Raw genomic sequence first — 24953 nt, 5'->3', positions numbered from 1 at the left:
AGAAAATATTTATCATATTTTACCTCATGCTTTCTTTAGTTACTTTGGTCGACCTCAGACATTTATCAACTGTAATTTGGCCATTGTCTCTATTTTCCTGCTTGGTTCTTAATTATTAATTTACTTTGTTTTATTCTTTTAGAAGGGCAAACTGTTCCTTTTTTATAGTACATTGGGGTAGAAGTCTGTATATTTTAGGCAATGATTTCTATAGTGTGTGTGTGTATGTATTAAAAAAATATGTTGTCCATGTGTTACTTAAATGTGTGCAGTAAGGAGTAAAAAAATAACCTGCCTTGTGTTTATACAGGTACAGTCCAGATGTAATATTTTTGCAAGAGGTTATTCCACCATACTTTGAATACCTAAAGAAGCGAGCGGTTAGCTATAACATTATCACAGGTATTTCACCTTATTACAGTGTGCTGTGCTGCATCTCCCCCCATAATCTGAGTACTGCTGTTAACATCAGTGTAAAATAAATACTGTTAAGTGAAAAATTAAAGGACCATTATAGTAGAAAAATTGCATGCTTTAATATGTTAGAACATGTATTTTGTACCCTGTAATGCTGTGCGTTTAACCCCACCAAGGGGTTAAACATTTATTATGAATTCAAAATGAATAGTTAAATGACTACAAAAATCGCTTAAAATAGCTAAAAGGATACAGTAGTCAGAAATTAAACTGTTCTAAATCACTGATAAACTGAAATACAAACTTGCACTGCTTGTCTGCATACAGATGGATCAGCCATTAAGTTCAATTACATATGTGCTTTTGTGGGGGCTGCACTGGGTAGCCCTAGTTGTTAAAACTTATATAGAGTGTGGGGGGGTAATTAATCCAAATAGTCACAAACAAATATGCTCTATGACCTAACATAGTTATTTTCCCCTATGTCCTTTTTAGGGGGGGGGGGGCACACAAAAATGCATTACTATGAGGGGTGGAATGATCTCTGCACTAGCATAATTAAAGTAGCTCAGATTAAAGGTCTGGAACAGTCATGTTAAATGATGCATGTTTTAACAACTTTGTTGTGCCAAGTTTGTCCTTTACTTAAAGGGACACTAAACGATGAAAAAAATGTAACTTAAATGTTTAAATACATATATTTTAATCATATTTGTAATTAGTTTTGCGTGCCATATTTTTACCGTACTCTAGTTATGCAGCTCCAAAATTTTATTGATTTCCAAACCCACAAATCTAATCTTATTTTTCTTTCACGAATCGTCTATGATAACCTGAGTTATCAAGATGTCCGACTTCGTGAGTAATGCGCATGCGCGATCATCTAGAAACGTCATTACATACGTCACCTTCCATTTACACCGCAGACCGTCTGAATCGATATTTTCAAACAGATGTTACCCAGGAATAGACAATGTAAGATTGTTACACTGCGCTGCGAGAATTACCCTTACTTTAATGAGCATTTAAATACATAAATATTTAATTCAGAGAGTAATGATGAATGAAACCTCTAATATTTCGTAAGGATATAAGTAGTTTATGTAATTACTCAAGGATTTAGTTACTATTACCGTATTTTCAAACTCCTTGTTTTTGTACATTGTTAATTTTATTGCGCTCAGTTTTCTAAATCAGACTTTTTAAAACAATGGCAAATAAATTTGTATGTATACTAATACATATTCTTTTACAAACGAAGGTCCAAAAATACGGATCTGCACATCTATAATATACCGTGCATAAACGATCCGCAATTCACTTATTATTGCATTGAGTATATATTAATTCAGTACATAATATTATACAATTAATATGCTCACAATATATATTCTTGTGATTACAATTTAAAGAAGTATATATAAACGAAAGGGTTTTAACTCAATATTAATAATGCTATCGCTGGTATCCTCTTTGATCTTTTAATTCACTATGAATATAGTTTATATAGTTTGCTTTATTCATTAATAGGTAGTATAACCACTATTTTAATCTATATGCAGATGTTATATATTATTACTTTGTGCTGTATTTGTGAAATATCACTTGCAATAGCTACTTTTGGTAAATAATATTGTTGCTGTGCAGTGCAGTTTTTAGATACTTTAAGATCTAAATGTTAATCAATAATTAATTATATAATAACGTAGTGCTTTTGTAAGGTACAGTGACCATCATCTTTAATTTAAATCATTAATATTTATACTTGCACTATCTAGTTATGTATAACAAATACAAGTGAGTGATTATAGAATATACTGTGTGCAGACATTGTTAGTGCAGTAAACTGGCAGAGAGTAATTTGTAACAAATACATCTAATAAATACAAGTGAGTGATTATAGAATATACTGTGTGCAGAAATCGTTAGTGCAGCAAACTGGCAGAAAGTAACTTGTAACACATACATCTAATAAATACAAGTGAGTGATTATAGAATATACTGTGTGCAGACATTGTTAGTGCAGTAAACTGGCAGAGAGTAATTTGTAACAAATACATCTAATAAATACAAGTGAGTGATTATAGAATATACTGTGTGCAGAAATCGTTAGTGCAGCAAACTGGCAGAAAGTAACTTGTAACACATACATCTAATAAATACAAGTGAGTGATTATAGAATACACTGTGTGCAGACATCGTTAGTGCAGCAAACTGGCAGAGAGTAACTTGTAACAAATACATCTAATAAATACAAGTGAGTGATTATAGAATATACTGTGTGCAGACATCGTTAGTGCAGTAAACTGGCAGAGAGTAACTTGTAACAAATACATCTAATAAATACAAGTGAGTGATTATAGAATATACTGTGTGCAGACATCGTTAGTGCAGTAAACTGGCAGAGAGTAACTTGTAACAAATACATCTAATAAATACAAGTGAGTGATTATAGAATATACTGTGTGCAGACATCGTTAGTGCAGTAAACTGGCAGAGAGTAACTTGTAACAAATACATCTAATAAATACAAGTGAGTGATTATAGAATATACAGTGTGCAGACATCGTTAGTGCAGTAAACTGGCAGAGAGTAACTTGTAACACATACATTTAATAAATACAAGTGAGTGATTATAGAATACACTGTGTGCAGAAATCGTTAGTGCAGCAAACTGGCAGAGAGTAACTTGTAACAAATACATCTAATAAATACAAGTGAGTGATTATAGAATATACTGTGTGCAGACATAGTTAGTGCAGCAAACTGGCAGAGAGTAACTTGTAACACATACATCTAATACATACAAGTGAGTGATTATAGAATATACTGTGTGCAGACATCGTTAGTGCAGCAAACTGGCAGAGAGTAACTTGTAACACATACATCTAATAAATACAAGTGAGTGATTATAGAATATACAGTGTGCAGACATCGTTAGTGCAGTAAACTGGCAGAGAGTAACTTGTAACAAATACATCTAATAAATACAAGTGAGTGTTTATAGAATACACTGTGTGCAGACATCGTTAGTGCAGTAAACTGGCAGAGAGTAACTTGTAACAAATACATCTAATAAATACAAGTGAGTGATTATAGAATACACTGTGTGCAGACATCGTTAGTGCAGTAAACTGGCAGAGAGTAACTTGTAACAAATACATCTAATAAATACAAGTGAGTGATTATAGAATACACTGTGTGCAGACATCGTTAGTGCAGTAAACTGGCAGAGAGTAACTTGTAACACATACATCTAATAAATACAAGTGAGTGATTATAGAATATACTGTGTGCAGACATCGTTAGTGCAGCAAACTGGCAGAGAGTAACTTGTAACAAATACATCTAATAAATACAAGTGAGTGATTATAGAATACACTGTGTGCAGACATCGTTAGTGCAGTAAACAGGCAGAGAGTAACTTGTAACAAATACATCACAGACAAGAGTTAGTATTTACTGCTGTGCTGCACCTGATCCCCAAGCTCTTTACTAACTCTTGTCTGTGATGTATTTGTTACAAGTTACTCTCTGCCAGTTTACTGCACTAACGATGTCTGCACACAGTATATTCTATAATCACTCACTTGTATTTATTAGATGTATGTGTTACAAGTTACTCTCTGCCAGTTTACTGCACTAATGATGTCTGCACACAGTATATTCTATAATCACTCACTTGTATTTATTAGATGTATGTGTTACAAGTTACTCTCTGCCAGTTTACTGCACTAACGATGTCTGCACACAGTATATTCTATAATCACTCACTTGTATTTATTAGATGTATTTGTTACAAGTTACTCTCTGCCAGTTTACTGCACTAACGATTTCTGCACACAGTGTATTCTATAATCACTCACTTGTATTTATTAGATGTATGTGTTACAAGTTACTCTCTGCCAGTTTGCTGCACTAACGATGTCTGCACACAGTGTATTCTATAATCACTCACTTGTATTTATTAGATGTATGTGTTACAAGTTACTCTCTGCCAGTTTGCTGCACTAACGATGTCTGCACACAGTATATTCTATAATCACTCACTTGTATTTATTAGATGTATTTGTTACAAGTTACTCTCTGCCAGTTTGCTGCACTAACGATGTCTGCACACAGTATATTCTATAATCACTCACTTGTATTTATTAGATGTATGTGTTACAAGTTACTCTCTGCCAGTTTACTGCACTAACGATGTCTGCACACAGTATATTCTATAATCACTCACTTGTATTTATTAGATGTATTTGTTACAAGTTACTCTCTGCCAGTTTACTGCACTAACGATTTCTGCACACAGTGTATTCTATAATCACTCACTTGTATTTATTAGATGTATGTGTTACAAGTTACTCTCTGCCAGTTTGCTGCACTAACGATGTCTGCACACAGTGTATTCTATAATCACTCACTTGTATTTATTAGATGTATGTGTTACAAGTTACTCTCTGCCAGTTTGCTGCACTAACGATCTCTGCACACAGTATATTCTATAATCACTCACTTGTATTTATTAGATGTATTTGTTACAAGTTACTCTCTGCCAGTTTGCTGCACTAACGATGTCTGCACACAGTATATTCTATAATCACTCACTTTTATTTATTAGATGTATTTGTTACAAGTTACTCTCTGCCAGTTTGCTGCACTAACGATGTCTGCACACAGTGTATTCTATAATCACTCACTTGTATTTATTAGATATATTTGTTACAAGTTACTCTCTGCCAGTTTGCTGCACTAACGATGTCTGCACACAGTATATTCTATAATCACTCACTTATATTTACAAGTTACTCTCTGCCAGTTTGCTGCACTAACGATGTCTGCACACAGTGTATTCTATAATCACTCACTTGTATTTATTAGATGTATGTGTTACAAGTTACTCTCTGCCAGTTTGCTGCACTAACGATGTCTGCACACTGTATATTCTATAATCACTCACTTTTATTTATTAGATTTATGTGTTACAAGTTACTCTCTGCCAGTTTGCTGCACTAACGATGTCTGCACACAGTATATTCTATAATCACTCACTTGTATTTATTAGATGTATTTGTTACAAGTTACTCTCTGCCAGTTTGCTGCACTAACGATGTCTGCACACAGTATATTCTATAGACAAAAGCTTTGTAATCAAGCCGTACACAGTGTGAATAGGAGTACCTATTCAATCGATCTAATTTTGAAAAGCGCATGCGTGTTGCCAGTAACTTGGTTTGGGTAAGTCTGGCATCTAAGCGGTAATATGTGCACGCACTAATGGCCATATAGTATTGCGCATGCGCCAGGTGACGAATACAAGCAATAATGAGATGCAAAAAATCGCGCTGTGATTGGCTAATAGTTTTTGCATTGACATCAGCAGAAACGGGGTTTGGCTTTGACGTTTTTTTAGAAATGTAATATATTATTTTATTAATCTTCTAACGCTCGTTTTCCATTCTAAGTGGGTAAGTTTGGCTAATGAGGGTTTATAGATACGATTTTGATTAAATTTAGACAACAAAAAAGTCAAAGTTTTGGAATCCTTTAAATGAATGTTACAGCTATAAATTTAATGGCATGAGCAATCTAAAAATGTACAAATACCAAATCGCTTTTTTTCCCTATAATCCTTTAAAAGGAGCACACACAAAAATCCTCTAAAAAAAAAAAAAAAATCAGTTGCCCAAAATATGGTCACATTAAAATAAAACTAATATAAATTATATATTTTTATATATTATATATTATTTTATATTTATATTATTGTATTTTAGGAACACATCAAGCTTACAGCTTGCTTAACAAGAAATCACATGTAGACAGCAGTGACATTATTCAACATCCCTGGCAATGCCTTTAAATTAGGACATCATACTTTCCAGTATAAAGTGTAAACAGCCTTGCCATTAAAGGGATAGTAAACCCAATTTTTTTTCTTTCATAATTCAGATAGAGCATGCAAATTTAAGCAACTTTCTAATTTACTCCTATTATCAATTTATCTTCATTCTCTTGGTATCTTTATTTGAAATAACAAGAATGTAAGCTTAGGAGCCGGCCCATTTTTGGTTCAGTGCCTGGGTAGCGCTTTCTGATTGGTGTCTAAATGTAGCAACCAATCAGCAAGCACTACCCAGGTTCTGAACCAAAAATGGGCCTGCTCCTAAGCTTACATTCAAATAAAGATACCAAGAAAATGAGGAAAAATTGATAATAGGAGTAAATTAGAAATTTGCTTAAAGGTACATTTAACGCAAAATTTGTCTTTAATGATTCAGATAGAACATGCAATTTTAAGCAACTTTCTAATTTACTAATTATCAAATTTTCTTCGTTCTCTTGCTATCTTTATTTAAAAAGCAGGAATGTGATGCATAGGAGTTGGCCCATTTTTGGTTGAGAAACTGGGTTATGCTTGCTTATTGGTGGGGTAAATGTTAGCCTCCAATAATCTATCCATGGTGCTAAACCTAAAATGCGCTGACTAAGATTTACATTCATGATTTTCAAATAAAGATAGCAAGAAAACAAAGCAATTGATAATAGGAGTAAATTCGAAAGTTGATTAAAATTGCATGCACTATCTGAATCATGAAAGGAAAACATTTTGGTTTAGTATCCCTTTTTAAAATGGCATGCTCTATCTGATTCATGACAGTTTAATTTTCTTCCTAAATGGAAAGAGCCAACAGCTGCATTCATTACTTTTGGGAAAATAAGAACCTGGCCACCAGGAGGAGGCAAAGACACCCCAGCCAAAGGCTTAAATACTCCTCCCACTTCCCTCATCCCCCAGTCATTCTTTGCCTTTTGTCCCAGGAGGTTGGCAGAGAAGTGTCAAGTTAGTTTTGTCTCTTATGGAGGGTAGTACTCTTCAACATGGGACGGGAACTTTAAGTAGTCCTATCAGTCTCTCAGTGAGGGCCTGGATGAAAGTTAAGAGTCCGGAGATGCAGGGGGAGTCTTTCTGTGAAACCATCCCAACTCATATTAACAGCTCCACAAGCAGCTTTGTCTAACTGCTTCGCTGCTTGCTTTCTTCTCTCAAGTCCATGGCGGAGGCACTGCTACTAGTCGTCACACTTGAAGGGCCATGTTTCTGTTCTACGGCGTAGATTCCGGTAAGATTGTTTCATTTTACTTCATCAGAATGTACTGTAATTTATTTGTTTCCCGTAAGGTATTCTCTTGCGGGACTTAAGTAAATATAGGACCTCAGTGAGGCTCCTTGGGTATCTTGGAACCGAGGGTTAATATCTCCCAAGGGGGATTATTGAACAGGGTTTTAATCATGTTTATGTGATTCAATCTGCTTATGTGTAGTGTTAACTGGGCTCTTGGCCTTTGGAAGTGACGCGAACTTATGGTTGGGCGAGCTTTTTTTGGACTGTACGGTTCACCTTGTGACTGGATGTGTTTACATTCTGGTCTTCCATTTCGGCATTCCTGACCGTTTGTAGCGACTGAAAAATTAGAGTCTGCTAGTGTCTGGTTCTAGGAGGTGGAGAGTGCCCCAGCCATTGTGGGTGTCAGGTGCCGTTTAAGTTTATTTTTTTTTTTTTTTTTTAGTCAATTATTATATTCTCTATCTAGTTATGGAGGATTCTGATGCTGAGACTGTTTAAATTTCAGATTCTTCGACTTGTGAAGAATGCGAATTGGCCCCGTTGACTCAGGTCAATCAGTTATGTTCGATATGCCGTATTAGAATGCCCTGTTCCTCAGGCTCGGGGAATCAGGGGTCTGCTGAGCCATCCGCCTCTGGGGGTTCTGTCCTCCGAGAGGCGAGTTCCCTACCGCTCCCTACTACTACACATGCGGGTAACCCAGATTGTTTATCCTCCTATCCCCCCTGGAGGTTGCAGCTCTTTTTCGCTTTCACATATTTTTGACGATTATGCGTCTGCATGGTCCAGACCTTTATTTGCGTTTGTGCTCGTGCCAGGTCTACTGGCCTTGGGTGGGCCTATACAGTTCCCTGCGGGCCCAGCTGTCCCTGAGTGTTGTGCCTTTCGTTACAGAATAGCGCGTTTTACTCGGACACGTTTTTGAGTTATTAGAGGATCCTATCCTTAATGGGAACGGGAATCTGCAGTATTCTACTTCGAATGGCTCACCTCATTGGACATGAGGGAATGATGTAATTTCCAAATTGTCTGCTTATTGAGATCTTTCTAGAGCTGCAACAACTAATCGGCATAATAGATTATGAAAATAGTTGTCAACGAATCTCATAATCGATTAGTTGGTTTGCCATTAGTTCTATGCACAGCACCAGTTGCTTTACTCCAATGATTTCATGCACATGGTATTGTGTTTTATGGTTATGTCCTTAGCCTAAAGGACTTATACAGACATTATTATACTTTTCACTTTTTCAGGACAGTATAAGGGGTGTGTTTTTTGTTTTGTTTTTTATTTATTTTTTTAAAAACTACTCCTGTCTTATGTGCAACCCAGAAATAAAATAGGAGTAATAATTTGGATTGTGTATATTGAATCAGGAGATTTGGGACTATGCTTTGCATGATATAATGCCAAGCTTGTTATTTACACCTAGCCCTAGATTGATGGCATTCGTTATATGAATTGATGTCACTATTATCTGTTTGCACATTTTAGTGGATTGCCTGGTATTGCTGATTATATGTACTGTATAGATAAATGTGTAAGGCTGTGTCCTGTTACTGATATATAGTCTTTAGTCCTTCCTTTTTTTTTTTCTTTTTTTTATTAATTGGCATATGTACCAAATTCAACCTCTAAGTATATATCTGTTATTTTAAGAGTGGACTAGATATTTTTTTCCCCCTAATCTTATAGCTGGTTGTTTACCATTTCATATAAATATTCAAGATATTTTTATGTCAGAATGAAGTCCAGGCTTACTTTAAGAGGCTCCTTGCATTGGTGGAGAGCTAACAAAGATAAATAGCCCACCTTGGTGAAATTGGCAAAACCCTACTATTGCATCTTAGGCACCTCAACATCATCTGAGCGCCTCTTCTCTGCTGCAGGCAAAATAGCTGCAACAAAAATTCCTATATTTAAAATAAAATCCACATACTGAGTGTTATAAATATAAACTTCAGACTAAAACTTTACATTAACACAACTGTTGGTCCAATTTTTTAAGCAGCAAAACAAATTTTTTATAATTAAGCAAAACAAAACCAGTTTGAAAATAGGTAGAACTAGAAAGAGATAGACTATCACTGTTTATAATATTCTGTTAAAAGCAAAAATGCTCCTGGTTGTGGCTGGCTCTCTTTTTTTTTTTTTTTTTTTTTTTTTTTTTTTTTTTTTTTTTAGTTGATTAATCGATTATGAAAATAATAGTTAGTTGCAGCCCTAGATCTTTCCCAGTTTTTTTTTTGTTGAAAGATCAGGTTCCGTTTGGCTGGCCCTGTGGGTCTTCCTGGGCGTTAACCTACGGGTTACCTTATATTTTCTTTTATCCAGTTAGGATGTCTTTTAATTTCAATTGTGTTTCCTTTGGGAACTTCTGGGATCGATTCTCTCTGGTTGCTTCTTCGGAAGTTTGTTAAAGGGACATTAAACCCAAAAATTTTCTTTCATGATTTAGATAGAGAATACAATTTTTTTTAAAAAAAGTTTCCAATTTACTTCTATTATCAAATTTATTTAATTCTCATGTTCTTCTTTGTTAAAGAGATACCTAGGTGACTGAGTCTGTATGTGTAAGTGACTGTTGTTCAATTAAATTGTATGGGATTAATTTGGCTGCCAGCTGAGCCAGTGCACTCAACGTCCTCCTCTGCTCTGTTTCAAATCAACACTTCAGCTGCCTGAGGGGGGTAATTGCCAATGCCACTTGACTTCAGTTGCCACTATTATAATTACTGTCTGTCACAGTGCCGCACTGCCGCTGTTGGTCCCTGTCACACCGTCTTATCATGTGCACAGCCCCGGGCCACACGGCTACCACTTCTTATGGCCTCTGTACTCTGACTACCGTGATCCTTAGAACCTGCCCTCCTACCACTTCACTTCAGACAGTATCGGTGTTCTCAATGTATTGGAGTTTTCAATAGAACACCGGTCTGGCCTGGGTGCTTCTTATGGCCTCTCCACCCTGACTGCCCCGGGCCCCTAGAGTCCCACCCTGACCCTCATAACCCGCCCTCCTACCACTTCACTGCAGACAGTACCGGTCTGACCTGGACGTCATTCACGTGGCTCAGTCATTTTCACTCGGAGTCTCAGTGTCACTCAGCGCCAGGCATCCAGTTCCCATATTCCCTCTCAGACTCCACCCTGTGCACAGATAGGCTTAGTGCAAGCAAGCTCCACACCCACATATCTTCTAAATTCCAGCCAGGCGCAGATTAACTCTGTGTGCACACTACAAGCAGGCGGCTGGCAGCCGCTTCCACATTTACAACATTTTCACTCATGCGGCACCAAAAATTTTTTTTGAGGGGGGCACAGCATTCCATTTGGGTGGGCATTGCCCCCCCTTGGAGCTGACCATGTGTGTGTGTGTATATGTATGTATGTGTGTGTGTGTGTATATATATATATATATATATATATATATATATATTTCTCCAACATAGGTGTGTCCGGTCCACGGCGTCATCCTTACTTGTGGGATATTCTCTTCCCCAACAGGAAATGGCAAAGAGCCCAGCAAAGCTGGTCACATGATCCCTCCTAGGCTCCGCCTACCCCAGTCATTCTCTTTGCCGTTGTACAGGCAACATCTCCACGGAGATGGCTTAGAGTTTTTTAGTGTTTAACTGTAGTTTTTCATTATTCAATCAAGAGTTTGTTATTTTCAAATAGTGCTGGTACGTACTATTTACTCAGAAACAGAAAAGAGATGAAGAATTCTGTTTGTATGAGGAAAATGATTTTAGTAACCGTAACTAAAATCCATGGCTGTTCCACACAGGACTGTTGAGAGCAATTAACTTCAGTTGGGGGAACAGTTTGCAGTCCCTTGCTGCTTGAGGTATGACACATTCTAACAAGACGATGTAATGCTGGAAGCTGTCATTTTCCCTATGGGATCCGGTAAGCCATGTTTATTACGATTGTAAATAAGGGCTTCATAAGGGCTTATTTAAACTGTAGACTTTTTCTGGGCTAAATCGATTGATTACTAACACATATTTAGCCTTGAGGAATCATTTTATCTGGGTATTTTGATATAATAATATCGGCAGGCACTGTTTTAGACACCTTATTCTTTAGGGGCTTTCCCAAAGCATAGGCAGAGTCTCATTTTCGCGCCGGTGTTGCGCACTTGTTTTTGAGAGGCATGGCATGCAGTCGCATGTGAGAGGAGCTCTGATACTTATAAAAGACTTCTGAAGGCGTCATTTGGTATCGTATTCCCCTTTGGGTTTGGTTGGGTCTCAGCAAAGCAGATACCAGGGACTGTAAAGGGGTTTAAAGCTTAAAACGGCTCCGGTTCCGTTATTTTAAGGGTTAAAGCTTCCAAAATTGGTGTGCAATATTTTCAAGGCTTTAAGACGCTGTGGTGAAAATTTGGTGAATTTTGAACAATTCCTTCATGTTTTTTCGCAATTGCAGTAATAAAGTGTGTTCAGTTTAAAATTTAAAGTGACAGTAACGGTTTTATTTTAAAACGTTTTTTGTACTTTCTGATCAAGTTTATGCCTGTTTAACATGTCTGAACTACCAGATAGACTGTGTTCTGAATGTGGGGAAGCCAGAATTCCTATTCATTTAAATAAATGTGATTTATGTGATAATGACAATGATGCCCAAGATGATTCCTCAAGTGAGGGGAGTAAGCATGGTACTGCATCATTCCCTCCTTCGTCTACACGAGTCTTGCCCACTCAGGAGGCCCCTAGTACATCTAGCGCGCCAATACTCCTTACTATGCAACAATTAACGGCTGTAATGGATAATTCTGTCAAAAACATTTTAGCCAAAATGAACCCTTGTCAGCGTAAGCGTGGCTGCTCTGTTTTAGTTACTGAAGAGCATGACGACGCTGATATTAATATCTCTGAAGGGCCCCTAACCCAATCTGAGGGGGCCAGGGAGGTTTTGTCTGAGGGAGAAATTACTGATTTAGGGAACATTTCTCAGCAGGCTGAATCTGATGTGATTACATTTAAATTTAAATTGGAACATCTCCGCATTTTGCTTAAGGAGGTATTATCCACTCTGGATGATTGTGAAAATTTAGTCATCCCAGAGAAACTATGTAAAATGGACAAGTTCCTAGAGGTGCCGGGGCTCCCAGAAGCTTTTCCTATACCCAAGCGGGTGGCGGACATTGTTAATAAAGAATGGGAAAGGCCCGGTATTCCTTTCGTCCCTCCCCCCATATTTAAAAAATTGTTTCCTATGGTCGACCCCAGAAAGGACTTATGGCAGTCAGTCCCCAAGGTCGAGGGAGCGGTTTCTACTTTAAACAAACGCACCACTATTCCCATAGAGGATAGTTGTGCTTTCAAAGATCCTATGGATAAAAAATTAGAAGGTTTGCTTAAAAAGATGTTTGTTCAGCAGGGTTACCTTCTACAACCCATTTCATGCATTGTCCCTGTCACTACTGCCGCATATTTCTGGTTTGATGAACTGCTTAAGGTGCTCGATAGTGACTCTCCTCCTTATGAGGAGATTATGGACAGAATCAATGCTCTCAAATTGGCTAATTCTTTCACTCTAGACGCCTCTTTGCAATCGGCTAAGTTAGCGGCTAAGAACTCTGGGTTTGCTATTGTGGCGCGCAGAGCGCTTTGGTTGAAATCTTGGTCGGCTGATGCGTCTTCCAAGAACAAGCTACTAAACATTCCTTTCAAGGGGAAAACGTTGTTTGGTCCTGACTTGAAAGAGATTATCTCTGATATCACTGGGGGTAAGGGCCACGCCCTTCCTCAGGATCGGCCTTTCAAGGCAAAAAATAGACCTAATTTTCGTCCCTTTCGTAAAAACGGACCAGCCCAAGGTGCTACGTCCTCTAAGCAAGAGGGTAATACTGCTCAGGCCAAGCCAGCTTGGAGACCAATGCAAGGCTGGAACAAGGGAAAGCAGGCCAAGAAACCTGCCACTGCTACCAAGACAGCATGAAATATTGGCCCCCGATCCGGGACCGGATCTGGTGGGGGGCAGACTCTCTCTCTTCGCTCAGGCTTGGGCAAGAGATGTTCTGGATCCTTGGGCGCTAGAAATAGTCTCCCAGGGTTATCTTCTGGAATTCAAGGGACTTCCCCCAAGGGGGAGGTTCCACAGGTCGCAGTTGTCTTCAGACCACATAAAAAGACAGGCGTTCTTACATTGTGTAGAAGACCTGTTAAAAATGGGAGTGATTCATCCTGTTCCATTAAGAGAACAAGGGATGGGGTTCTACTCCAATCTGTTCATAGTTCCCAAAAAAGAGGGAACGTTCAGACCAATCCTAGATCTCAAGATCTTAAACAAATTTCTCAAGGTCCCATCGTTCAAGATGGAAACCATTCGAACTATCCTTCCTTCCATCCAGGAAGGTCAATTCATGACCACGGTGGATTTAAAGGATGCGTATCTACATATTCCTATCCACAAGGAACATCATCGGTTCCTAAGGTTTGCATTTCTGGACAAACATTACCAGTTCGTGGCGCTTCCTTTCGGATTAGCCACTGCTCCAAGGATTTTCACAAAGGTACTAGGGTCCCTTCTAGCGGTGCTAAGACCAAGGGGCATTGCAGTAGTACCTTACCTGGACGACATTTTGATTCAAGCGTCGTCCCTTCCTCAAGCAAAGGCTCACACGGACATTGTCCTGGCCTTTCTCAGATCTCACGGCTGGAAAGTGAACGTGGAAAAGAGTTCTCTATCCCCGTCAACAAGGGTTCCCTTCTTGGGAACAATTATAGACTCCTTACAAATGAGGATCTTTCTAACAGAAGCCAGAAAAACAAAGCTTCTGGACTCTTGTCGGATACTTCATTCCGTTCCTCTTCCTTCCATAGCTCAGTGCATGGAAGTGATCGGGTTGATGGTGGCGGCGATGGACATAGTTCCTTTTGCGCGCATTCATCTAAGACCATTACAACTGTGCATGCTCAGTCAGTGGAATGGGGACTATACAGACTTGTCTCCGAAGATACAAGTAAATCAGAGGACCAGAGACTCACTCCGTTGGTGGCTGTCCCTGGACAACCTGTCACAAGGGATGATGTTCCACAGACCAGAGTGGGTCATTGTCACGACCGACGCCAGTCTGATAGGCTGGGGCGCGGTCTGGGGATCCCTGAAAGCTCAGGGTCTTTGGTCTCGGGAAGAATCTCTTCTACCGATAAATATTCTGGAACTGAGAGCGATATTCAATGCTCTCCAGGCCTGGCCCCGGCTTGCGAGGACCAGGTTCATACGGTTTCAATCAGACAACATGACGACTGTTGCGTACATCAACCATCAGGGGGGAACAAGGAGTTCCCTAGCGATGGAAGAAGTAACCAAAATTATTCTTTGGGCGGAGTCTCACTCCTGCCACCTGTCTGCTATCCACATCCCAGGAGTGGAAAATTGGGAAGCGGATTTTCTGAGTCGTCAGACATTGCATCCGGGGGAGTGGGAACTCCATCCGGAAATCTTTGCCCAAGTCACTCACCTGTGGGGCATTCCAGACATGGATCTGATGGCCTCTCGTCAGAACTTCAAAGTTCCTTGCTACGGGGCCAGATCCAGGGATCCCAAGGCGGCTCTAGTGGATGCACTAGTAGCACCTTGGACCTTCAATCTAGCTTATGTGTTCCCGCCATTTCCTCTCATTCCCAGGCTGATAGCCAGGATCAAGCAGGAGAGGGCGTCGGTGATCTTGATAGCTCCTGCGTGGCCACGCAGGACTTGGTATGCAGATCTGGTGAATATGTCATCGGCTCCACCTTGGAAGCTACCTTTGAGACGAGACCTTCTTGTTCAGGGTCCGTTCGAACATCCGAATCTGGTTTCACTCCAGCTGACTGCTTGGAGATTGAACGCTTGATTTCTCCAACATAGGTGTGTCCGGTCCACGGCGTCATCCTTACTTGTGGGATATTCTCCTCCCCAACAGGAAATGGCAAAGAGCCCAGCAAAGCTGGTCACATGATCCCTCCTAGGCTCCGCCTACCCCAGTCATTCTCTTTGCCGTTGTACAGGCAACATCTCCACGGAGATGGCTTAGAGTTTTTTAGTGTTTAACTGTAGTTTTTCATTATTCAATCAAGAGTTTGTTATTTTCAAATAGTGCTGGTACGTACTATTTACTCAGAAACAGAAAAGAGATGAAGAATTCTGTTTGTATGAGGAAAATGATTTTAGCAACCGTAACTAAAATCCATGGCTGTTCCACACAGGACTGTTGAGAGCATTAACTTCAGTTGGGGGAACAGTTTGCAGTCCTTTGCTGCTTGAGGTATGACACATTCTAACAAGACGATGTAATGCTGGAAGCTGTCATTTTCCCTATGGGATCCGGTAAGCCATGTTTATTACGATTGTAAATAAGGGCTTCACAAGGGCTTATTTAGACTGTAGACATTTTTTGGGCTAAATCGATTGATATTAACACTTATTTAGCCTTGAGGAATCATTTATTCTGGGTATTTTGATATAATAATATCGGCAGGCACTGTTTTAGACACCTTATTCTTTAGGGGCTTTCCCAAAGCATAGGCAGAGTCTCATTTTCGCGCCGGTGTTGCGCACTTGTTTTTGAGAGGCATGGCATGCAGTCGCATGTGAGAGGAGCTCTGATACTGATAAAAGACTTCTGAAGGCATCATTTGGTATCGTATTCCCCTTGGGTTTGGTTGGGTCTCAGCAAAGCAGATACCAGGGACTGTAAAGGGGTTAAAGCTTAAAACGGCTCCGGTTCCGTTATTTTAAGGGTTAAAGCTTCCAAAATTGGTGTGCAATATTTTCAAGGCTTTAAGACACTGTGGTGAAAGTTTGGTGAATTTTGAACAATTCCTTCATGTTTTTTCGCAATTGCAGTAATAAAGTGTGTTCAGTTTAAAATTTAAAGTGACAGTAACGGTTTTATTTCAAAACGTTTTTTGTACTTTCTTATCAAGTTTATGCCTGTTTAACATGTCTGAACTACCAGATAGACTGTGTTCTGAATGTGGGGAAGCCAGAATTCCTATTCATTTAAATAAATGTGATTTATGTGATAATGACAATGATGCCCAAGATGATTCCTCAAGTGAGGGGAGTAAGCATGGTACTGCATCATTCCCTCCTTCGTCTACACGAGTCTTGCCCACTCAGGAGGCCCCTAGTACATCTAGCGCGCCAATACTCCTTACTATGCAACAATTAACGGCTGTAATGGATAATTCTGTCAAAAACATTTTAGCCAAAATGAACCCTGGTCAGCGTAAGCGTGGATGCTCTGTTTTAGTTACTGAAGAGCATAACGACGCTGATATTAATATCTCTGAAGGGCCCCTAACCCAATCTGAGGGAGCCAGGGAGGTTTTGTCTGAGGGAGAAATTACTGATTTAGGGAACATTTCTCAGCAGGCTGAATCGGATGTGATTACTTTTAAATTTAAATTGGAACATCTCCGCATTTTGCTTAAGGAGGTATTATCCACTCTGGATGATTGTGAAAATTTGGTCATCCCAGAGAAACTATGTAAAATGGACAAGTTCCTAGAGGTGCCGGGGCTCCCAGAAGCTTTTCCTATACCCAAGCGGGTGGCGGACATTGTTAATAAAGAATGGGAAAGGCCCGGTATTCCTTTCGTCCCCCCCCCCATATTTAAAAAATTGTTTCCTATGGTCGACCCCAGAAAGGACTTATGGCAGTCAGTCCCCAAGGTCGAGGGAGCGGTTTCTACTTTAAACAAACGCACCACTATTCCCATAGAGGATAGTTGTGCTTTCAAAGATCCTATGGATAAAAAATTAGAAGGTTTGCTTAAAAAGATGTTTGTTCAGCAGGGTTACCTTCTACAACCCATTTCATGCATTGTCCCTGTCACTACAGCCGCATATTTCTGGTTTGATGAACTGATTAAGGTGCTCGATAGTGACTCTCCTCCTTATGAGGAGATTATGGACAGAGTCAATGCTCTCAAATTGGCTAATTCTTTCACTCTAGACGCCTCTTTGCAATTGGCTAAGTTAGCGGCTAAGAATTCTGGGTTTGCTATTGTGGCGCGCAGAGCGCTTTGGTTGAAATCTTGGTCGGCTGATGCGTCTTCCAAGAACAAGCTACTAAACATTCCTTTCAAGGGGAAAACGCTGTTTGGTCCTGACTTGAAAGAGATTATCTCTGATATCACTGGGGGTAAGGGCCATGCCCTTCCTCAGGATCGGCCTTTCAAGGCAAAAAATAGACCTAATTTTCGTCCCTTTCGTAAAAACGGACCAGCCCAAGGTGCTACGTCCTCTAAGCAAGAGGGTAATTCTTCTCAGGCCAAGCCAGCTTGGAGACCAATGCAAGGCTGGAACAAGGGAAAGCAGGCAAAGAAACCTGCCACTGCTACCAAGACAGCATGAAATATCGGCCCCCGATCCGGGACCGGATCTGGTGGGGGGCAGACTCTCTCTCTTCGCTCAGGCTTGGGCAAGAGATGTTCTGGATCCTTGGGCGCTAGAAATAGTCTCCCAGGGTTATCTTCTGGAATTCAAGGGACTTCCCCCAAGGGGAAGGTTCCACAGGTCTCAGTTGTCTTCAGACCACATAAAAAGACAGGCGTTCTTACATTGTGTAGAAGACCTGTTAAAAATGGGAGTGATTCATCCTGTTCCATTGAGAGAACAAGGGATGGGGTTCTACTCCAATCTGTTCATAGTTCCCAAAAAAGAGGGAACGTTCAGACCAATCCTAGATCTCAAGATCTTAAACAAATTTCTCAAGGTCCCATCTTTCAAGATGGAAACCATTCGAACTATCCTTCCTTCCATCCAGGAAGGTCAATTCATGACCACGGTGGATTTAAAGGATGCGTATCTACATATTCCTATCCACAAGGAACATCATCGGTTCCTAAGGTTTGCATTCCTGGACAAACATTACCAGTTCGTGGCGCTTCCTTTCGGATTAGCCACTGCTCCAAGGATTTTCACAAAGGTACTAGGGTCCCTTCTAGCTGTGCTAAGACCAAGGGGCATTGCAGTTGTACCTTACCTGGACGACATTCTGATTCAAGCGTCGTCCCTCCCTCGAGCAAAGGCTCACACGGACATCGTCCTGGCCTTTCTCAGATCGCACGGCTGGAAAGTGAACGTGGAAAAGAGTTCTCTATCCCCGTCAACAAGGGTTCCCTTCTTGGGAACAATTATAGACTCCTCAGAAATGAGGATTTTTCTAACAGAGGCCAGAAAGACAAAGCTTCTGGACTCTTGTCGAATACTTCATTCCGTTCCTCTTCCTTCCGTAGCTCAGTGCATGGAAGTGATCGGGTTGATGGTAGCGACAATGGACATAGTTCCTTTTGCGCGCATTCATCTAAGACCATTACAACTGTGCATGCTCAGTCAGTGGAATGGGGACTATACAGACTTGTCTCCAAAGATACAAGTAAATCAGAGGACCAGAGACTCACTCCGTTGGTGGCTGTCCCTGGACAACCTGTCACGAGGGATGACATTCCACAGACCAGAGTGGGTCATTGTCACGACCGACGCCAGTCTGATGGGCTGGGGCGCGGTCTGGGGATCCCTGAAAGCTCAGGGTCTTTGGTCTCGGGAAGAATCTCTTCTACCGATAAATATTCTGGAACTGAGAGCGATATTCAAGGCTCTCAGGGCTTGGCCTCAGCTAGCGGGGACCAAGTTCATACGGTTTCAATCAGACAACATGACGACTGTTGCGTACATCAACCATCAGGGGGGAACAAGGAGTTCCCTAGCGATGGAAGAAGTGACCAAGATTATTCTATGGGCGGAGTCTCACTCCTGCCACCTGTCTGCTATCCACATCCCGGGAGTGGAAAATTGGGAAGCGGATTTTCTGAGTCGTCAGACATTGCATCCGGGGGAGTGGGAACTCCATCCGGAAATCTTTGCCCAAGTCACTCAACTTTGGGGCATTCCAGACATGGATCTGATGGCCTCTCGTCAGAACTTCAAAGTTCCTTGCTACGGGTCCAGATCCAGGGATCCCAAGGCGGCTCTAGTGGATGCACTAGTAGCACCTTGGACCTTCAAACTAGCTTATGTGTTCCCGCCGTTTCCTCTCATCCCCAGGCTGGTAGCCAGGATCAATCAGGAGAGGGCGTCGGTGATCTTGATAGCTCCTGCGTGGCCACGCAGGACTTGGTATGCAGATCTGGTGAATATGTCATCGGCTCCACCTTGGAAGCTACCTTTGAGACGAGACCTTCTTGTTCAGGGTCCGTTCGAACATCCGAATCTGGTTTCACTCCAGCTGACTGCTTGGAGATTGAACGCTTGATTTTATCGAAGCGAGGTTTCTCAGATTCTGTTATCGATACTCTTGTTCAGGCAGAAAGCCTGTAACTAGAAAGATTTACCACAAAATTTGGAAAAAAATATATCTGTTGGTGTGAATCTAAAGGATTCCCTTGGGACAAGGTTAAGATTCCTAGGATTCTATCCTTCCTTCAAGAAGGATTGGAAAATGGATTATCGGCAAGTTCCCTGAAGGGACAGATTTCTGCCTTGTCGGTGTTACTTCACAAAAAACTGGCAGCTGTGGCCAGATGTTCAAGCCTTTGTTCAGGCTCTGGTTAGAATCAAGCCTGTTTACAAACCTTTGACTCCTCCTTGGAGTCTCAATCTAGTTCTTTCAGTTCTTCAGGGGGGTTCCGTTTGAACCCTTACATTCCGTTGATATTAAGTTATTATCTTGGAAAGTTTTGTTTTTAGTTGCAATTTCTTCTGCTAGAAGAGTTTCAGAATTATCTGCTCTGCAGTGTTCTCCTCCTTATCTGGTGTTCCATGCAGATAAGGTGGTTTTACGTACTAAACCTGGTTTTCTTCCAAAAGTTGTTTCTAACAAAAACATTAACCAGGAGATTATCGTACCTTCTCTGTGTCCGAAACCAGTTTCAAAGAAGGAACGCTTGTTGCACAATTTGGATGTTGTTCGCGCTCTAAAATTCTATTTAGATGCTACAAAGGATTTTAGACAAACATCTTCCCTGTTTGTTGTTTATTCAGGTAAAAGGAGAGGTCAAAAAGCAACTTCTACCTCTCTCTCTTTTTGGATTAAAAGCATCATCAGATTGGCTTACGAGACTGCCGGACGGCAGCCTCCCGAAAGAATCACGGCTCATTCCACTAGGGCTGTGGCTTCCACATGGGCCTTCAAGAACGAGGCTTCTGTGGATCAGATATGTAGGGCAGCGACTTGGTCTTCACTGCACACTTTTACCAAATTTTACAAGTTTGATATTTTTGCTTCTTCTGAGGCTATTTTTGGGAGAAAGGTTTTGCAAGCCGTGGTGCCTTCCATTTAGGTGACCTGATTTGCTCCCTCCCTTCATCCGTGTCCTAAAGCTTTGGTATTGGTTCCCACAAGTAAGGATGACGCCGTGGACCGGACACACCTATGTTGGAGAAAACAGAATTTATGTTTACCTGATAAATTTCTTTCTCCAACGGTGTGTCCGGTCCACGGCCCGCCCTGGTTTTTTAATCAGGTCTGATAATTTATTTTCTTTAACTACAGTCACCACGGTACCATATGGTTTCTCCTATGCTATTATTCCTCCTTAACGTCGGTCGAATGACTGGGGTAGGCGGAGCCTAGGAGGGATCATGTGACCAGCTTTGCTGGGCTCTTTGCCATTTCCTGTTGGGGAGGAGAATATCCCACAAGTAAGGATGACGCCGTGGACCGGACACACCGTTGGAGAAAGAAATTTATCAGGTAAACATAAATTCTGTTTTTATCGAAGCGAGGATTCTCAGATTCTGTGATCGATACTCTTGTTCAGGCCAGAAAGCCTGTGACTAGAAAGATTTACCACAAAATTTGGAAAAAATATATCTGTTGGTGTGAATCTAAAGGATTCCCTTGGGACAAGGTTAAGATTCCTAGGATTCTATCCTTCCTTCAAGAAGGATTGGAAAAAGGATTATCTGCAAGTTCCCTGAAGGGACAGATTTCTGCCTTGTCGGTATTACTTCACAAAAAGCTGGCAGCTGTGCCAGATGTTCAAGCCTTTGTTCAGGCTCTGGTTAGAATCAAGCCTGTTTACAAACCTTTGACTCCTCCTTGGAGTCTCAATTTAGTTCTTTCAGTTCTTCAGGGGGTTCCGTTTGAACCCTTACATTCCGTTGATATTAAGTTATTATCTTGGAAAGTTTTGTTTTTAGTTGCGATTTCTTCTGCTAGAAGAGTCTCAGAATTATCTGCTCTGCAGTGTTCTCCTCCTTATCTGGTGTTCCATGCAGATAAGGTGGTTTTACGTACTAAACCTGGTTTTCTTCCAAAAGTTGTTTCTAACAAAAACATTAACCAGGAGATTATCGTACCTTCTCTGTGTCCAAAACCAGTTTCAAAGAAGGAACGTTTGTTGCACAATTTGGATGTTGTTCGCGCTCTAAAATTCTATTTAGATGCTACAAAGGATTTTAGACAAACATCTTCCTTGTTTGTTGTTTATTCAGGTAAAAGGAGAGGTCAAAAAGCAACTTCTACCTCTCTCTCTTTTTGGATTAAAAGCATCATCAGATTGGCTTACGAGACTGCCGGACGGCAGCCTCCCGAAAGAATCACAGCTCATTCCACTAGGGCTGTGGCTTCCACATGGGCCTTCAAGAACGAGGCTTCTGTTGATCAGATATGTAGGGCAGCGACTTGGTCTTCACTGCACACTTTTACCAAATTTTACAAGTTTGATTCTTTTGCTTCTTCTGAGGCTATTTTTGGGAGAAAGGTTTTGCAAGCCGTGGTGCCTTCCATTTAGGTGACCTGATTTGCTCCCTCCCTTCATCCGTGTCCTAAAGCTTTGGTATTGGTTCCCACAAGTAAGGATGACGCCGTGGACCGGACACACCTATGTTGGAGAAAACAGAATTTATGTTTACCTGATAAATTTCTTTCTCCAACGGTGTGTCCGGTCCACGGCCCGCCCTGGTTTTTTTAATCAGGTCTGATATTTTATTTTCTTTAACTACAGTCACCACGGTACCATATGGTTTCTCCTATGCAAATATTCCTCCTTAACGTCGGTCGAATGACTGGGGTAGGCGGAGCCTAGGAGGGATCATGTGACCAGCTTTGCTGGGCTCTTTGCCATTTCCTGTTGGGGAAGAGAATATCCCACAAGTAAGGATGACGCCGTGGACCGGACACACCGTTGGAGAAAGAAATTTATCAGGTAAACATAAATTCTGTTATATATATATATATATATATATATATATATATATATATATATATATATATATATATATATATATATATATATATATATATATATATATATATATATATGTATGTATATGTATATGTATATATATATATATATATATATATATATGTGTATGTATATGTGTGTATGTGTATATATGACAACGAAGAAAATATTCCCAAATTGAAAACTAGTGTGTCTCTACAATTTTACTGTTCCATACCAATGTCGTGGGATCTTCACAAAGGTCAGTTAAGTAATAGCGGTATATGCCCCAGCAGGTCTACACAGCAAGCACCCCCAGTAATAAGGAAAAACAGGCATCCACTATTGCGGAATAGAGTGGAACAAACTCACCCTTCTGCCAATATCTTCTCCGATTCTGGACGATTACCTGCTCAAGGCTGTACAAGGTGTACGCTGACAGAGATCCTCCGCTTGGCGTGTAACGCTGCTGATCTTTCTCTGTTTCAAGCGTCCCGGCGCCTAGGCATGACGTCTAAACTGGGGGTGTGTGTGAGGCTGCGAGCCTATTGGCTGAACCGCTCCGTAGTGAATCCTTCCTGTGAAGACAATCCGCTTCCAACTGAAGCATTAAACACTGAAATGGTAGGAATGGGGATGTCGGACTGAGACTGCAAAGAGAGGATTCCTTGTAATCCAATGTGTAAATAATAAGAAAAAAGAAGCGCAGCTTCATCCGGTAAAAAAGTTCATCTTTATTGATTTGAATACATGGATAAAATTCCAGCAGCAGCAGGAAACATAGAACAGGGATGAAAGGTCTGACTAGTTTCGGCTATCACGCCGTAATCGTAAACCTGTACATCTTAAAATTGTATTGGTTTAAAAGTACTTTACTATTCTCTGATTGGTTGAATAGAGGGCGTTGTTTGCTAACACATATTAACTCCATGAGTGCTGAAAGGGGTAGTGGGAGCTAGATGGCTATACATACTGAATCTTAGAATATGTTAATGAGGAGGTTGGAATAGTATCTAGATAATTCATACATCCTATACCTAAACATATATTTAAGATGGTTTTAGTATATATGTCCTATTATAAAATTTAATGCTACATACATAGATGTATTCCTCTATATATCAAGAGAAAATGTTTGGAAAAAATGTTTCTCTTATCACATATAATTCAAGGGCAAAATTGGTATATACTCATACTCATATATATAATGCAATACAATACATTGATCTCCACTGACTAGAAGAACCCCCTAAAAATCAAAATAATTCAATACAATTGTCTGAAAGAAACCTATTAGGTTTAATCTATTCGTAGATTAGAACACCTCAGAATAGCTGAAAATACAAGAGTGACATGGATGATAGAACTATGTTCATCACCAAGTATTCAACAGAGTATGATGAGGTGTGTTCCATCATCAAAAAATATTTTCCTATATTGTACGGGGACAAAGCCTTAAAGGAGGTGGTAACCAAGGGTTTCAAATGCATATATTCAAAAAATATGACTTTGGGCAATTTATTATCTCCTTCCCTATTACCCCCTACAAAGAAGCCATCTTCTTGGCTTAGTGTCCAAGGAACATACAAATGTGGTGACGGGAGGTGCAAGGCCTGTGACTACCTGGTAGAAGGTAAGGAATTTTATTCCTGCACCACAAACCAAATTTATAAAACCAGCGGACTTATAAAATGTTAAACACCTTATACTATATACTTAATTGAGTGTACACAACATCACCAACAGTATGTTGGTAGAACTAGTCGAGATGTACGTACCCGAATACGGGAACATTTGGGTTACATTAAAAATGAAGTAACATGTTCAGCACTCTCCAGACACTTCATTGAAACACATGCTTGTTTAGTTAATACCTTCAAATGGAGGGCCATCGAAGTAATAAAAAAAACGTTAAGAGGGGGAGACAAGGATACACTCTTAGCCAGACGTGAAACCTTCTGGATTTTTAAATTAAGGACGAGAGTTCCAGATGGATATAACTCGGAGTTCGATTTGATCAATCATTGGCAATAAGCCAATGAACGGGTTATAATTGTATCTGCCCACAGAGCTGTGCCCTTTGTCTATCATTAATATATGAGATTTTTTTTTTGATTTTTTTTATTTTTATTTTATTTTTCTATCCATTATTACCTTATGCGACCATTTATCCTAATCAGGTCTGTAGCAGTGGCAATGCTTGCCAACTCCAGCCAACCGTTTACCCTTTACACGTTTTTG

At 40.3% G+C, this 24953-nt stretch overlaps 1 protein-coding gene across 1 annotated transcript in view; it reads left to right on the top strand.

The window, feature by feature from the left end:
• The window catches only part of TDP2 (tyrosyl-DNA phosphodiesterase 2), a 194408-nt gene that overhangs the window by 89388 nt on the left and 80067 nt on the right, over positions 1 to 24953 (top strand). The window contains exon 4 of the mRNA XM_053714804.1: positions 311 to 402. Within this exon, the coding sequence (XP_053570779.1) occupies positions 311 to 402 (92 nt within the window). The remainder of the gene's footprint in view (positions 1 to 310; positions 403 to 24953) is intronic.

This window comes from Bombina bombina, chromosome 5 (assembly GCF_027579735.1).
Source record: "Bombina bombina isolate aBomBom1 chromosome 5, aBomBom1.pri, whole genome shotgun sequence".
Taxonomy (NCBI): Eukaryota; Metazoa; Chordata; class Amphibia; order Anura; family Bombinatoridae; genus Bombina; species Bombina bombina.
This window is presented reverse-complemented; position numbering and strand designations above follow the sequence as displayed.